The sequence below is a fragment of the Choloepus didactylus genome, chromosome 9 (assembly GCF_015220235.1).
Source record: "Choloepus didactylus isolate mChoDid1 chromosome 9, mChoDid1.pri, whole genome shotgun sequence".
Taxonomy (NCBI): domain Eukaryota; kingdom Metazoa; phylum Chordata; class Mammalia; order Pilosa; family Megalonychidae; genus Choloepus; species Choloepus didactylus.
In genome coordinates this window covers 105,780,336-105,798,746 of record NC_051315.1, presented here as the reverse complement: position 1 = coordinate 105,798,746, position 18,411 = coordinate 105,780,336, and the positions used below count along the sequence as shown (strand labels likewise).

The window sequence follows — 18,411 nt, the reverse complement described above, 5'->3', positions numbered from 1 at the left end:
AACAACCCTTAATTCTTGAATTCTCACACAACAGAAACCAAGCATTTAAAAGTCCACTTACTCATCACACTTGAAACATATTTTTTTCCCCAAATGCGTAATTAAAGAGTGGTATTTTAGCTATCTTTTATTCAGCACTGTGAAACAAGTATTTCTTTAACTCCCATAGTATTTACTCCTTTCAAAAATTAAAAATATATAATTTGGCAATCAAACAAATAAATCACCAATTTGATAGTAATTAATTAGAAAGCCTGTCTTATACTCCGTAAGATCAATACCTAGTGTATCTTTTGAAATGGAGCAAATAAATTATAATCCCTTTGCATTATTTTCCTGGCTAGGAAACTTGAATAATCAGTTCATAGATTAGTAGAATCGGGTCATACTAATATAAAGTTTTAGGATGTAGGAAGTTTAATTTAAATGTTCAAAATACTTTAATAGTGACATTTTCAATTCTGTTTATTACCTTATTTTCAAAACGTGGCATTTAAAAATTATAGGATGATTTGTGGAAACCAAATTCTAACAGTGAGGGGAGAAATTTATTCCCTTAATTTAACATTTGGAAATTAGCTGAATATATTTCACAGTATATATATAAAACAATCTTTTCCCCAAAAACTATGAAAATGAGAATTTCATATTATTCCAGGTACTAAATTGCAAATCAAACTGTTTTTTATTGGTGGGTGACTTGGTGAAGGTACTGAGTAAAAAAATAGTAAATTAAAATGACCAATTTCCAAAAAAATAAGGCTCTCTACATTATTTATTGTTCAATTCAACAAATTTATTATGTAACCAAATTTTTTCTGTGTATAAGTAAAATAATTCAAGGACACTTAAGCTCATGAACTCTCAGGACTGATGTTTGAGTACATACTATCTTGCTAATATGGATTTCTTATTTAAGTCAATAGTAATAATAATATTCTTCAACTTTTAGTATTAAACCTTTACAGTCATGTTTAACACTGTTAGACAAATATCAGGAACTTTGCTGTCTCAATGATTTTTAAGTAGAATTCAGTTTTTGTCCTTGTTAGTATTGGTTGAGGTATATGAGGTGTATGAGTGTTGAGGTCTATGAGTGTATGTAACAATATTGTACATTTTATTTTCCATTTCATTTTTAAAGAGTATACATTTGGGTTTTAAATTGTCTTTTTTATTAAATTTGAAGTCTGAGAGTTGGGGCAAAGAAAATTTCTGTTATTACATAGACTGAGTTAAAATAATTTGTTTTTTACAGCTCCATAAAATACCATAGTTTTGCCCCATCCAGTTTTAGGTTCTATGATTTTATTTATAAAATATACCCGTTTACCTTTGTAGACACCATTATTTGGTTAATCCTTTATTTAATGCCGTATTAGTGAAATAAAGTCAAGGCAAGTGTAACTTCTTCCATTTCCTTTTATGTATCCTGAAACAATTATAATCATGAAAACCTTTGCATGTAGAGAGCCTAGTATGGTTACTGAAGAAACTTTTATAATTGAAAATGGTTTGCTATGGGAGCACTTTGAGAATTCCTGGATGTGTCTCTTTACTTCTCAGGGCATTTGCTATGATCTCTTGTAAACGGAGATGCTTAAAATACGTGTTCTTATAGTGTCTATAAGCATAAATTCTAATAGTCATGATCAGTATTTTGAAAAAATAAAGAAGGGAAATCTTGAATTCATAAGTATGCTTGAATTTTGAAGAAAAAGTTTTCCATAAATATTTATGTGGAACTTTTATTCCTAAATTATATTCAAAGCTTTTTCTATATAATTGATCATAAACATTTTTTCTATTACTGTACTTTTAATGTGTACACAAACCCGAGTCTACAAAAAAAAAAATGAATAGTTATAAATATAAGTTCTAAATGGAAGTGCCATTACAAATTTCCTTAAGAACACCAATTCTGGTTGACTATGCACAGAATAACTTTGTCTTGATCTTCGGTGCTTCAAAGATTGACTTCTCATTTGTTTTAAAATGTAATTAAGTTACAAATGCAATAGATACTTATATTACTGACATTTATATTCAACTTATAAATGCGTAAATACTTATATTAAATATCTTTATTTTGTCCATTGAAATTATTCAAACATCTATATAATGTAGTTGTTAGGACCTGAAGTATTGGATAACAGAACAAATTGATGAATTAAAATCTTATTTAACCTCTCTTTTTCATTTCTAATAATTTCTTCTAACTAAATACTGTTTTCAGTAAACCATTATTGTTTGTCAGTATATAATGTGTGTAAAGTCTCAAAGATTTGCCTGAATTTTATATCCTGCATTTTATGTCAGGGAAACAAGTTTGAGAAATAATTGTGATGTTGAGATTTGTAATAGTAAGACCTCATTACACTCATACTAACAAATCCTCATCTTTTTTAGAAATTAGCCCATTTATGAGAATGTCTTCCTGTTATCAAATAGCAAAATAAATTCCATACAATAAAGAGAAAATCTGATTTTAAAGATTTAAAAACTAAAACACTGTGAATAGCATTGTACAATGATTAATAGTTATAACAGCTTTATTTATTAATGCCATAAATAATCATAATATACTCTTATTAATATGTAAAATTGTAATTTGGAGTGCACCTAAGTTTACCAATCACTTGAATTTAATCATTAATGAGTTTTAAAAGACTAGATGTACTGAATTAATTAGAAATATCTTAAACAATGAAAATAAACCGTGGGAGAACTTCTTTTATATTCTTTGAATAGGGTAAAGTTTTCTATTTAGCACTTCAAATTTAAAGACTACTTAGTTTAATTAATTGCCTTCTATCTAAGAAATTGCAACCTAATTTTAGTGAAATGGACTAAAAGTTAATTTAATTAAAATGAGGTATGTTTGTACATAGGCCACAATATATATGAAAAATTTAATCTATAATTTGTTTATATGAAAATGTGTTGTATTTCATTGATTTACTACATTGGTACAGAAATAGTTGGGACAATTGATAGAAGACAAATAATTCTTTAGAGTATAGTATTGCTAGATAAAAGATTGCTGCAGTTTTACTATTTCTTCTGGGTTTCAGTTTTGTCAAATGTATTCAAATTTTTAAATTCATTTCAAGTGTTTGCTTCTGGGGATACAGAATTCTAACTATATTTGTAATTGTTGATGATATTTAAAATTACTTTTTTTACCCATATTTGATATTATGTTTTGATATCTCTATTCTAATTTTCTCACTATGGGAAAGTTCAGCATCAAGTAGTATTTGTCATAATACTGTGGTATTTTGAAATTTAAAAGAGCTCATAGTTTCAGCTTCAGCTAAAAACTATTTCTTTTAGTATACTTTTCTTTAGTTGCTAGAAATAGAATTCTAGTGACTTTAGACTCATCAAATGTAGCTTATTAGATGTTGGCTAGTTCAGGAAAATAAAATGATGACAGTGCTATGAAGTTTCTAGTCATTAGGATATCACTTAAAATAAATATGTGGATAATATGTTAGTATAAACTCAGGCTAGAATAATTTTGTTTGTTTTCTTTCTTCTTAATTTGTCTTTAAAATGAGAATTATGAATGAACTAGAGTCCCACACAGGGTAAGCAATAGTGTTTGCATTGATCAGAAAAATCTTCCATACAGGAAAAAAATATCATGGAAGAATTTCTTGAAGTGTGGAAAAAAATATTGAAGCAAGATACAGAACACAGAAACCATAATTGAAAAGCTTAAGAAATTCAACTTTGAAAATTAACATTTATGCAAAAAAAAAACAAAAATAAACCAAAATACTTGCAAAACATTTTATAAACAGAGGCCTAATTTCCTTAGTATATAAAGACTCCTTAAAATCAGTGAAAAAAAAAATACTGACAGCCTAGTAGATAAATGAGCAAGGAACTCTTTTTTTTGTCCATAAAAAAAAAAAAAAAAGACATCTAAACATAGTAAAAGATGCTTAACTTCACTCCTAATAAAAAATGCAGATTAAAAACTATAGTGCAATACCAATTTTTACCTATCAGGTTAACAGTTCTCGCTGGTATTATAAAATAATATCTGTAATTGCAATAAACCATAAGTCTTAAATTTCAAACAATATTCTGGATTAATAAATTATAATACATCTATGAATTGGAATTTTATGCAGATATTTAAAAGAATGATGTAGGTTTTTATGTTAACATGTAAAATATTAAGCAGTTAAAACAAAGAAAGAAAAATTCAGGTCAGGTGAATTGTACAGTCCTATTTGTGTAAAAAAGACTATTTAAATACACACGTGCATATATATACACATGCATACACATATGTACACACACATACACACACATCTGAATTGGAAAAATATTGGTTGCTTTTAAGAAGGGGACTGAGGCATGGTCATTCTTGGGTAGAAAAGGACTTAATTTTCAGTTTTTATCCTTTATGTCATTTGTTTTTTTCCTTATGATGTTCATAGATTCTTTTAACTTGAAAAACCAAAATTATCATGAAAATTCTTATTTAGTAAAACATCTCAGTGACTACTACTTGATCATCTATATACAACACATTTTTTAAACATGCTGAGAATACAGAGATGAACAAAATGTCCCTCCTCTTCACAAAAACCAGTGAGGCGGTGCTGACTAGTAAATAGGGTTAAACTTAATGTAGAGACACAGAACACTGAGAGGGCCAAGAAGGACATATCTCTTTTATAGATCTCACAGTGGGTTATATATACTGTAAATTAATTGATCTTCACAAATATCTTATGGAATAAATAGAACACCATTATTTCCAGAAAGAAAGAATAGTTGTTCCTTTTTGAGTGTTTACTTTGTGTTCCAGTTAATGTTCTAAGCACATTTCCTATGTATATTCATTTAATGCTCACATCAGCCCTATGAAGTGAGTACCATTATCATCCCCATTTTATAGAAGACATAGAGAATTTAAGTATCTTTCTGAAGCTGATGTTGCTTTCGGTAAATGCCAAAACTAGTATTCAAATCCAAGCAATTTGGTTAGAGGATGTCTACGCTTAATAGCTCAACTATTCTGCTCAAACTTTATTCAGTAGTCTAAATTCATCTTCAATTTGCAAATGAAAGACATAAGATTTAAATTTTAAATAACTAATTTAAAGATAATACTGCTAGTAAATGTCAAAGCAAGTACTGGAGCCAAGGTTTCCTGACTAAATCCAGTGATCTCATGGTATTTTACAGCCTTTAGTTAACAAGGCAGCTCCAAGCAGAGAGCTGGGGAGCAGGAGAGAAGCCATTTTGATAGCACTACTTCCAGTGTTAAGTACTAATGACAAATCACAGAATGTGTGGTTTCTCTAAGAAAACAGTTGCAGTGAAAAGAACTTACTTCCTTTTTGTGAAAATATTTCCTCTATTCAAGTAGTACCAAATAATCTATGTTTTGCTCTGTAACTTTTATATGGTTTCTTAAGAAATGTTCAAGATCACTGGATTAAAAAAACACTGATATTCATTTAAAGCTTGCTTCTGCTTTGCAAAAAAACTCTGTCAGCAATCCAGAATGAGGGCTGTGCTAACAAAATTCCAACTTTTCTGTGGGATGATCCAAAAACAGCAAACAGACGGCATTAAATTTCTTAACAGTCACAAGTGTGTGCATGCATGCTAAGCCGTTCCTGTCATTCACTGCTTTTTGGTGTATATAGATTAGAGTTGAAATACGTTGATTTGTGGCTGTTTCATAAAGTAGTTTCTTTGTGTAGAAAAAAAAGCAGGGTAACTTAACAGCATGCAAGGAAAGGGTCCATTTACTCTACCCTACATTTATACGGCTCTAAACTGAATATGTGTGTTTGGTCAGATTTTAGGGCATTTGCTTTGCCAGTGTGTTTTCATATATCTAAGATATTTGCAGGGTTAAAATCCCGAGCTGTTTCTCTTACTCTCTTCAGAAGCAGGTTTACACAAGTACTGTGATGTGACAGAGAGAATATGAAGTAAATATAATGATTGTAAAATTAAGAGGCATGGTTCTGTGGGTTAAGTAATATTTGATCTTGTCTCTTCCATAACCTATCTCAATCTCAGTGGCCTCACTGGCAAACTGAAGAACCAATACCAGAATGATCTAAAGACTTGCTTTAAAAGTAAATGAATGATTTAAAGAAATACCTGTGTGCAGAAATAAAGGGTCATTCTGTTTACCTAGAGCTTTCCTGACGCAGCTTCACTTTCATGCCAAAGGCTCACTAAAATATATATGGTGAAGTAGGTATTCATATTGCATTTGGCAATGTACTATATTCTACTCAATATATCATTTCCACCTATATTAATAGAATAGCTATAGGTAGAAAACAAATGTAGATGAGAATACTTATCATGTATTTAAAATTTCTCATTTTTTTCTTTTTAAATTACAGCAAATTCAGTAAAGTTAGAAATGCAGAGTGATGAAGAGTGTGACAGGAAACCCCTGAGCCGTGAAGATGAGATCAGGGGCCATGATGAGGGTAGCAGCCTAGAAGAGCCCCTAATTGAGAGCAGCGAGGTGACTGACAACAGGAAAGTCCAGGAGCTTCCAGGCGAGGGAGGAATCCGGCTTCCGAATGGTAAACTGAAATGTGACGTCTGTGGCATGGTTTGCATTGGGCCCAATGTGCTTATGGTACATAAAAGGAGTCACACTGGTAAGCAGCCGAAAGAATAACCTGATGACTGCCTGTGACATCTGATGTTGATATTACCTGACATCTATTCTCTTTCCTTTTCATTCAGGGGTGGCAATGGTGAAACTACCTTTTCAGAATTCTGCTAGTATTGGATTGCTGAAAAGCAGAGAGTAGCCTGGGTCTTGACTTCCAGCCTTCAAATCTGAATAGCATATCAGAAAAGAAGTTTGGGATTCAGTTTCCACAGTTCTTAATGTAGCAATAATATGATAAGGGTTCAAAAGGTATAGGAGAATTTCATTGTGTAACTTAATCTTTTTGTATTTCTATACATATTTTACCATACCCATGGGCAGGTAATGTAGTTTGCTAGCTGAGAGTTTGTATTATTAAATGGTACTCCTCCATTTATATAGGGGTGAATAATTTTCACTTTATCTAGTTAACGCCTTAGAATACACTTTCCAATAAATCTTTGCCTGCCACTCGCTCTGTAGTAGGCAGGAACTTTCCTTGTTCGGGGATTTACCAACTTTCTGTAATAGTTTATTATGACTCCTGCAAGCAGATGTGTAAGGTGGAATATGAATTAGGCAGCAGTTGTGCAGGTAGGGATGTATAATTATAGAATGGGGTGAAGAAAAGCCCTTGGATTAATTTAATGTATACTTTTAGACCTCTGAGTGATAGACAGTCTTTCATGAAAACCAAATGAATGGAAGGCCTTATTTAAATCTCTTCAAATCCTTTGTAAAAAAATTTTTAAAAAGCAACAGAAATGAGATTGTGGTAGAATTCATTATGAAATTGGTTTAAAGAAACGATAGATTTAACTATAATGCAAATAGTACTACGGAACAAAATATTACTAATACCCTCAGAGTTTTAAAATGAGATACTCCTTTGAAAGAGAGATAAATCACAATAAAGAAATTGATTTTTAAGATATATGTCTCAATAATTGATCATTTGTAGAACATGAGAGATAAAAAGTACTTTGAAGGCTTTTTAGTCCAAACCTCTCATTTTTTACGTGAAGAAATGGACACCCAGAACAGTCAACTGATTTGCCCATTACCCATTATGTAGTTAAAGACATTTCTGAAACTAGGACCAAGGTTTCCTGATGTCCAGGCTGGTTTTGTTTAAATACACCAACAATTTATTATGAGCCATGACTATAAAGTAAGGCTGATGTTTTAAAAATTGTAGTGAGAACTTACATGTTAAATCAGTATTATAATCAAAATCATGTTTAGAGCATATACACTTATTCCAACCATACAGACTATTAAATTTTTGTTTTGTTTTGAATTCCCTTTGTAAACAATACGATGTTTTAAAAATATTTCTATTTAATAGTGAAAAATTAAATTTTTCACTTAAATTTTTTAAAATGTCTCATGGAAAAGTTGAAAGATCAACTTGGTAGTATCATATTTTATAAGAAACAAGAAGCAGACTATAAAATGAGTACTTTCCTCCTGTGCTCATGAAGTAATTCTAATTGCAGTTATAAAAGAAGAGTTCCACAAAGTTTTAATATATTCATTCTCTCAGTGTGATTATTTTGAGGAAGATACTCATTCAAATCTGTAAATTCTCCCATCTAGTACATACAAGCTAAACAAAATCAGTCTAATGATTTTTTTGTTGGAAAGTATTCATATTAAGGCTGAAAAAACATACAAACATTTTTGGAAGATTTTAAATAAGCCTTTTGGGTACTGAGTTAAGAAAATTCAAAGAACCACTGTATTCATTCTGGAAAATTTAGTTTAATCTGCGTTTCACTATATGACAGTGATTTTCATGAAAATTGTTAGTTTGTAAACACAATGGTATTAAATAACTGCTCTGCCACATTTACTACTGTGGTGGAGTTGAATTATTTTAATTTTGAAAATGATCTTGGCATAGAAAATGTTTCTAAATAGTTATACAGATTTCCACAAGTGCTAAGCATACAGGATTCACTCACTGCTAAAGGCTAGAATAGATTAAACAGCCATTTAAAATACCCTTGTAACACTATGAGCATTTGGGGGTGGTGGTGGTGGTAATATATTCATTGAGGTATTGTGAAAATTATTCCGTTTTCCTCCTATCTCGAAGATTTTTGTTAGAGTTAATAGCTGTTCATAGAGAAGCTTGTGATACATGCTGTACAGTGATGACCTTGAAATTTTGGAAGTGATACTTTTCAATTAGCTATATTAACATGTATTTCTGATGACCTAGTTTATACATCTGAGTGGGTCATAACATTTTCAACTCCATTTTAGTACTATTTGAGAATAGAAGGTCTATTTGTGTTTATTTTAAACTAAGTTGAAAACATGTGGTCAGAATTTAGTCATTAAACAAATATACAAATCATTTTAGAACTGCCTGCTCCCAATTTAAAGCTAGTATAAAGCCACTATCTTAAATCCTTATAAAGCTTTGGGAAACATTTTTTTGTGTGTTTTCAGCTCATAGAATATCTAATATAAAATTGCAGTGAAAAATGATGCACAACCACCCAATTTATTACAACATGGAGTATCAGATCTGGTTCACTTCTTCTTTCTCTTTCATATTCTACTAAAGTGCCAATTCTGGAGTTTTATTTAATGGCTTGGTGCTGTTTCTTTGGTTTTGCTACTTTAGTAGGTGATCAGGTAATATTTTCATCGGATACTCCAGGCACTCTTCATTGGGAATCTAAGAAAAAGAAAATAAGTAAGGGTAGTAAATCAATTCATGCACAAACATGATGGAAACATTATAAATATAGAATATCCTTATCTTTGCCCCTCCTTAGGACAGAGTACTCCCATCTTTGTAACTAAGTTTTCAGCACCATATTTTGAACATTGCTGCTTTGTGGAGCCATTCTCTTGCTCCAAGACCTTCTCTACAGGTGCTTGGGATTTTGCATATTTGTAGATTGTTCCATCTAATACAGGAACATCCTCTGTCTTTGATTCACCAAAGCAAATTCATGCATGTACAGTTGCTTTTCAAATGAATAATTAAACATTGAAATGTAATTTATTCCATAATAAAAATGATAGATTACCTCATGCTGTGAATAACTAGAAATTGATCACTGAATAGATTGATAGATTTGGTTAAAAAATAAAAACAAAACAGATTGAGAATGGAAATGAAGGATAGCCAGTGGCCACATTTAGTAGTTCTCCCTGATCTAGAGTTGTACCCTTCCCAGAAGGATTAGCTATCACAGAAACAATAACCTTGTTTGTTTGAATTAGATTACTCTGTAGTGTCATTAATGTATTAATAAGTTTGTGGAGTTTTCCTAAAATTTACTTTATTTACATATGAAGAACATAATTAATGGTTTTTTTCAGACAAGGTCTAAATTGACTCCAAAGAACATAGTGATTCCTCCCATTCAGTTTAAAGAAAAAACAGGCAATTTATTAAAAAGAAGTAACTGAAATGTGTTATTTGAAGTTGCGTAGACAATTAGGTAGTTAATTGAATCTTTTCCTGAGTTATAAGATAAATATAAATATATATACTTAATATGTAAATATATATATATATTTTATATATCTGTAATACATAGGCCAGACAGTATCCCACATTTGGTTAAAAGGATTGCTGATGTTTTGCAGGGATGGGATTTTCAAAAATTTAGTCGATTCACTCATTTTTTATTTGTTATTAGAAATATTTGGCTATGACACTTGTATTTGGATTGGTTCATTGCTGAAATATAAATATCTATACTAAAAAAAATACTTCCTAAATTAATCCATGTTTTCATCCTTGTCTTCAGCACAAGTGTTATTGGGGGTTTCACTGTAATCCCAAAAAATTTACTGTGGAACACAAAAAAGTAACAAAGGTTGCTGAAATCATAATTATTGTTTTATATAATCAAGACATCAAAAGTAGTTAAGCTGATTTCAAACCAAATTAAGAAAGCCATACAGTTAGTTTCTAAAAGTAAAAAGCATTGATCAAAATTTATTCATAAAGCAGATCAATACTTTTCAAAGACCTTACGTGGTTAAAATCACAGTTGACGGAAATGCCCTTTTCCTCTTATCATAAAAGGGAGTGTGTCTGTTTGCCTTCATCATGCATGTTTCTTTACTTCCCATGGGCATGGGAACATCAATAGATGCTTCCACACAGACTCATGCACTCAGCAACACAGCAACATTTCCTGATAGACTTAGACCCCTTCTTATTTCATCTACTTCCACTGAAGATAATCATATAAATTCAGAAGTAATTTCTTATTAAAAATATTTGAAGATACCTGGAGTATTTTGTAAAGATAAAAACTATGTTATCCCGTCATTGGTTTCATAAAAATCAATTAGGTAATTGGCCATCTTGTGAATTTAAAACTTCTTTTATAAAAGAGTTAGCCGTATTGTTTCTCTCCTTTACCATTAGCATTACTATAAATAATGCTGATGTATAAGTTAATTCTCTAATTTAGGGATTTAAAATATTCTGACTCAAGATTATATAGGAGGTTTAAAAAATTGTCAGCATGCTAATTGGGTGTTTTCCAAAGTCAAACCTGAATTCAATTTTTTGTTGTTCATCTCACTTACTAATTTAATTACTTCATTTTTAAAGTTTTTGGTCACTGGTTTGTTACTTGGCTGGGAAACTCTACATAGATTCCAAAAGTAAAATAAAATATTGGGAGGTAAAGTATAATTTATGTTTGCTATTTTCCTACTCTCTTTAAAAAGTTAACTTCCCTTCTATTACTGATTACATGGCATAGGTGATGAGTAGAAAATTCTGATTTTAAAAGGTTGTAGACTATTAGTCCATTAAAAAAATAATCAAGTTAAGTTGTATATGTCTGTGTGTGTGAATAATGAAAAAGATCTGCTAAATTAGATTTTTTAACAAACTATTTTGTGAGACTTCGTATGAGGGTTTTAGGTAAAATATTTTTCTTTTAAGCTGCATTTAGTGCTGAAATAAAATTTAACTTTACCAACTGAATCCAACAAGTTAAATAAGATAAAATTTAAGGTAAATTTAACGTGATGGATCTTGTTTTTTTCCAATCTAAACCATCAATGTAGTACCTTTTTGTAGACTTAGCTCATTAGATCTCCAGATTTCTTAAGAAAAAACCTGAACCTCACCACACACATACACAAATACACACACAGATTACACATTTTCACTTTGTACCTCATTAAGTTCAAAAATGAGAAAGTACTATGGGATTTTAGATAGACTTGATCTAGAAAATTTTCAATCTCTTTAGGTTTAATAGCAAACCTATATGCTAGAATTTCAGTGGCATGCTGCCAGAAGATGATGGCAGTTTATCTTCTTTATGCCTTCTGGTTTTCTTTAATAAAAAGAAACATTGAACCTTGCATTTTTATCAAAGGACCAAAAACTATATGGGACTTTCATTATTCACTGTTACTATGAATGTTTCAGTTAAAGATCTACAAAAAATGACAATTCAGTGTAAAATTATTTAAAAAAATTAAAATTATAATCATCCAAGTACAGAAATGATCCAGTTCAACCAAAAGAATTGTTTTTTTAATTTTATCTTTATTCTAAACTTAGAGCTTTAGTATTACACATTTGTTCTATTTATATATATTTGTTCCATCATTAAAGATAGACAAACTTAAAAAATAGTAACTTTTTTGTGGTTTGATAATGTTAACAGGTTGATCCTACTTGCCAATTTTATTACTTCATTATCTATATATCTTTATGTTTGATGACACTGGTGAAAGCCAGTTGACAACAACAGACTGAAACAAGAATCCCAGCTTAAATAATTTTTTAGCAATGCCATTAACAGGGGAAAAATTTCCATCAACAAATATTTTTCACAACAAAAAGAGTATACAGGAAATGTCTGGATGAATGATTTTCTTTGGGTTTCCCCTGATTTATGAGGAAAATTTGCCAAAAGTTTCACTCTTAGTGACCAGGAAAATCAAGACCTGGACCATATTTGGAGATCTTGAGGCAATAAGCACTGTGACCTTCATTCTTCAATTCTTTGGCCCTTTTTCCTTATCATCAAAATGAGGGAGTTGGACTAATTAATCTTTAAGGCCTCTTCCAACTCAAAATTTCTGTGATTTGTAAAGAAATAGCATGGTAAAATAAATAAAGAGAACAAGATTTTGTAGTCAAACTGTGCAAGACTCAAATTCTCATCTCTAATACTTAATAGTTCTGTGACTTTAGTCAAATAAATTGATACTTTTGAACTTCAATTTCTTCATTTGTTAATTGAAAGTAATAGTACCTAATAATATCTAATAATACCTGGTAATGTTACTGTGAGGCTCAAAATAATGTATGTAAAGCAACTGGTAAAGTCAGTAAGGTGATGGCAACTAGTTGTTCAACAATGGTAAATACCATTATTGTTATTCTTTTGAGTCAATGACAGGTATCCTGTCAAATTTATATGAAGATGAGAAATGGCCACTCTGAGTTAAAGCTTCAGAATTTGATATTATTAAATCAAATTCAAGGAAGATATATTTTATTATAGACTTATAAGGGAATTAAAATCTACTACATTCTTCTAGCACACAGAACTGGCTCTAGATAATAGAATGTAGCAAATTAGTCAGTGGCACATAACTTACTTGATCTTTCCGATGTCTTTCCTTTGCTGCAGGTGAACGTCCCTTCCACTGTAACCAGTGTGGAGCTTCTTTTACTCAGAAGGGCAACCTGCTGAGGCACATAAAATTACACTCTGGAGAGAAGCCGTTCAAATGTCCTTTCTGCAGCTATGCCTGTAGGAGAAGGGATGCTCTCACGGGACACCTCAGGACCCACTCTGGTAAGCATCACCACCTCTTTGAGAAGAAAGCTAAAATATAAGAATTCAGGACAGTGCTATAGATTACTACAAAAAAGTAGCTGGAAGCTTTGTCATGTAGTAAGGAATGAACTAGCCAATATTTTTATTTTTGTGTATTAAATAACTGATAAATCTTGCAAAATGCATATGGACCTTTTTTAGTCTCATCTTATAAAAAAGGAGCACTGTTAACTGAAGTGTCTCTTATTTCAAGCCACTGTAAAAAGAAAAACAGATGTGATATAAATTTTCTGATTTTAAAAATTTTATCACACTTATTAATGCAGTAATTATGGTTAATCCAGTACAATAAAAGATCTAGTGAAATATCACAGTTATGTGCTCTAATTATTTATTATAATACAGGAGATGAAAGCTGTGATATTTTTTGATTGATACAGTGTCTAGGCTGGGGACCTCAGTGGGAAATCAAATATTGCTATTTATTAACTTGAAAAATAATGCTCATTAGAAAATTGGCTGTTAAGAGTATTTTTTATTCCATTTCAGCTCTTCTTGTTTCTTTAGCTTTCAAACTATAGCCATTGGATATTATCTGAAACTATCTCTGCTTCATAGATCATCATTAAAAAAATCTAGAATAAGTTTGATCCAAAAACATAAAAAATAAAAGTAAAGACAATATAGCACATAAAAGAATGATTAGAAATTTAAATGAATCTCATTGGGCTTTTAACATGAATTGCCATAACCAAGAAGTTAAAGGTGGAAAATTAATATGGAACACTTGCAAGCCAGTTTTATATGCTCCCTCTGTCCATAATGACATATTAAAATTTAAATTTAATATGAAGATATGATGGAAGTGATATTTCCATATCTACATTTACAAATTGGATTCGAGTGCTGTGGATTGTGAGGTAATGCTTATATTATCTTTCTTTACATTTTCCTGTTAACAAGGCTGGGTTTAGTTTTTTAACATGAATATGAAATATGTAAAACTATTTTAAACATTAACTCTTAAACTGGGGGCAGTTACACAAAAATTAAATCAATGCAAACATTAAAACAAAATATTTTAAGTATATATTTTACTTTCCTTCCTGACTCAAAATATGTCAAGTACTTGCAACTGTAACATTTTGTTTTATTTTAAGTTTATGGTATGATTTTATTTTAAAGTGATACAGTTTTATTACAAAACATACTCTTTACTAAAAGATATTTTTAAGACATGATAGGTATATTTCCTTCAGCTAACCATGTACTGTGATCTATTAAAGTATTATTGAGTTGACCGAGGATTATGTAACACATAGCTTTTCGTGAACAGATCTGTTGCATCAAGTTGAGGCAAAATATAATTTTAAAATCTCCTATTTCATTCTTTATACTCTATATTGTTTTTAATATCATGGTTGAGTGTTCATAGATATATTACCTTTCTGATCATAAATTAAGACATAGTCCTTTTAACTGCTGTCATGCTGGTTTTGCAATTTGGTTTATTAACTCATGATTTTTGCAGATATATAAACAGATGGCATACTCAAATTAGGTAACTACAAGTTTAACTCAGTGACTATTTATAAGAATGCAGGCAATATTAAGGGAGAGCAAACAGGATGGTGAAACATGTCATAGCTAGCAACACTGTGGAGCGTTACCAGCCCTTGGCCTGATGAGGAAGGGCACAGAACAGTAACTGGAACCCGGAGAGAGAGAGAGAAAACTGGAGTAAGAGAGGCTGCTAAATAAGAACTCTGCTGTTAAGTAAAGAAATGCAACCACTGTCAATGTAGGATTTGGCAGACAGGGAACTAGAGAAATAAATTCCTGATTACACTCTTTCCACCCTCCCATCTCCTGCGAGGTATCCCATTGGCTGAAACTAACCAGAAGCCAGAAAAAAAAGAGAGTCTTTGATGCAGCCATAAAGGCCAGCTTCTTGGGGGCAAAGAGAAAGATGGAGAAGGGTAGAGAGTAGATCTAGAAGGGCAAAGGGAGAATATCTAGCATAGTCGATCTCTTTGTCCCTCAGCATCCATTTTTGTCCTTTGTCTAGTTAAAATACTTGGGACCCCTACATGGGGACACACGAAACCCCATCCAATTACTGCATTTTCAAGGGAATAGCAATCAGTCATACTTTCAATTGGAATCTAAAATATTAGTCCTCACCAATGTTCTTCATAGTAAATAGTGGAGCAAAAGGGGGAGAAAAAGAAACAAAGAACAGCTGCTGAGGTCCGTGCTTCTCTACTTAGTTGGAAAGCCCAAGTTGATCATTATAGCTTTCTTCTTTCACTTCAAATTCTGTCTTCCCCTTACTGTCTGTCTTTCAGCACCTGGGCTAGACAAGGTTCTTTACCTGATGGGCGGCCAGACCTTAATTCCAACAAGTTTTGAGTCTTTGGTAGTCCTGTGTCTTTCTTGGGCTTCTGCAGTTTTTTAATGACCCAGAAGTATTGGATAAATTTATTTTAAGAGGTGGCTCAGTCCAAACATAGTTCTCCTTGCTCCCATTGTATAGTAAGTAACTCAAAATTTCTTGGTTCTCTGGATCACTTACTAGCCAGTAGCCAGCTTCTCTTCTTGTTAGTTCATCAGCTTGAGAAGCCCAAAATAGCAAGGGAGGAATCTAAGCATCTAATACATCAGATCCAAGATTCTGATCACCTGGGCACTGAGATCTTTAAAACCACCAATTCCAAAGTTACAAGACAGGAAGGAAAAGTCATATAAATGAGATATTTGATATAGTAGTTAGAGATGTCGCTTCTACCTTCACCTCTTTGTTCTCAAACTCATGCATTCTGGCTAAGGAAGAGAGAGCTGTAGGCATGTATCATATGCTATTGGACTCATCCAAACTTCTCCCAACTGGCAACCAAACAAGAACCACTACATTGGTAGGATTTGATTACTCCATTTAATCAGCTGATTCTGGATGACAAAAAATGAGTTATAGCTAGTGAGTTCTGTGAGGTTGAGCCCACTGCTGTATTTCTTTTGCCATGCAATATTCCCTAGTTGAAGGCAATATTGTATGGAATGCCAAAGTAATTGGTAAGACATTCTATTAAATCCATGCATGGTAGAGCTGACAAAGGCATTGAAGGAAAGAGAGGCAAATCCATATCCTGAATATCTATCTATTCCTATGAGAATAAATTACTGACTCCTCCATATTGGAAGGAGTTCTATGTAAACTATCTGCCATCGATTGACTGGTTGGGGAATGGTGCCATATCAGGGTCTCAGCATTGGAAATTTGGAAACTCAGAAGTAGTGGTAGTTAAATCAGTCATGGAGAGGGAATTCCATGTTGTTGAATCAGTACATAGTCTCCATCCCTGCTTCCATGGTCACTTTGTACATGAACCCACTGAGCAAGCACCAGGGCAGCCAGGTAAGGAATCTGACACCCATAAGATAGACCACCTTGTCCAGATTACTAACAGTCTCTTCCACAGTGGATGGCATCTAAAAGGTGTTTTCATAGAACATCATGTTGGCACACTTTGTCCCAATTCTGAGAGGTACATCCACATCTCTCCCCCAGACCTTCTTGTCACCAGTCTTCCAGTCTTGTTATTCCAAGTCATTGACCATGTGCCATGTCATGTTTCATTACCATGGCTATATTTCCTTCCATGCAAAATGTGCAATCAAATATATTATCTAAAGTTCCATCTGCTGGCAGGAAGGATATCCTTTCACTTTGTCTTGCAGAGCCAGACACCTTAAGTGGAACTGTAACACAGCAGTCACAGTTGACACCAGATACCAAGAAATCCCATCAATAAACTAGGTCTGCATGTTTTCATCCTCTATTAACTGGTCATTGAGAACTCCCCATGAGGTTATTGGTATGAGTTGAAGGAGAGATTATGAAGTAGTAGGAGCAGGTACCAGGGACATCTGAGCTACTTGCACACGCAGTGTTCTTGGCCTTCTCAACTTGTGTGGTCCCAGTTTCATTTATAAATGCAATGCTGTTGTGTATATCTTATTTTATGAAATGGTGAATCAGATAATGTCTAGCTTGTGATGCACAGTTTGGGCCACCTAGTCATTTGGAGTCCCATAGTCCATAGACGTAACCAGTATCCATAGCAAGTCAGGAGCTGCTTTTCAAATAGAGAATAGTTACTGGGAAAAGATAGTGTGCCCTTACTCCAGAAAACCTTATGGATCTGCAGTCTGATGCTTCTTTTGATGGATATGCTATATAGCATCTCTATCTGCCATAGCCATTTCCAAAAATCACTGCATCTGCTGGGTCTTATGCCAAAAGTAGAAGGGGCCTTTCATCACAGCAGGGACATGCTGCAGAGCCTTTTCTTATGCCCTAGGCCCCCCTGAACATGGCAGTCTTGTGGCTTATTAAGGATATGTTCAAAGTATCATATCCAAATATGCTGTATGTTGCTTACAAAATACAAAGGGCCACCAGGCTTTGTGCCTCCTTTTTAATGGTGGAAGGTGCAAGGTATAGCAATTTAATCTGTTACTATAGAGGGTCAGTTTTAGTTTGCTAAAGCTGGTGAAATGCCATATACCAGAAATGGGGTAGCTTTTGCAATGGGGATTTATTAACTTAAAAGTTTACAGTTCTGAAAATGTGAAGCCCAAGACATCAACAGGCAATGCTTTCTCCCTGAAGACCGGCTTCTGGTGAGGTTTGGCTCCTCTGTCAGATAGCAGGCACATGGCGACAGCTGCTGGTCCTTTTCTTTCAGGTTTTACTGCTTTCAGCTTCTGACTTCAGTGGCTTCCTCTCTCACATTCTCTGTGTCTTTTTTTCTGTCTTTTACCCTCTTATAAAGGACTCCAGTAAGAGGATTAACACATACCTTGATTGAGTTGGGTCACATTTGAATTGAAATAACCTAATCACAAGGTCCTACCCACAATAGGTCTATACTCACAGGAATGGATTAGCTGATC

General features: G+C 32.6%; 1 protein-coding gene across 6 annotated transcripts in view; it reads left to right on the top strand.

The window, feature by feature from the left end:
* IKZF2 (IKAROS family zinc finger 2) overlaps window positions 1-18,411 on the top strand; it is a 166,352-nt gene that overhangs the window by 103,663 nt on the left and 44,278 nt on the right. For 5 of the 6 annotated variants that reach the window (XM_037848590.1, XM_037848589.1, XM_037848587.1 and 2 more), the window contains 2 exons: window positions 6,396-6,662; window positions 13,306-13,473. In XM_037848590.1, the coding sequence (XP_037704518.1) occupies window positions 6,396-6,662; window positions 13,306-13,473 (435 nt within the window). The remainder of the gene's footprint in view (window positions 1-6,395; window positions 6,663-13,305; window positions 13,474-18,411) is intronic. The other variant, XM_037848591.1, reaches the window with a different exon arrangement.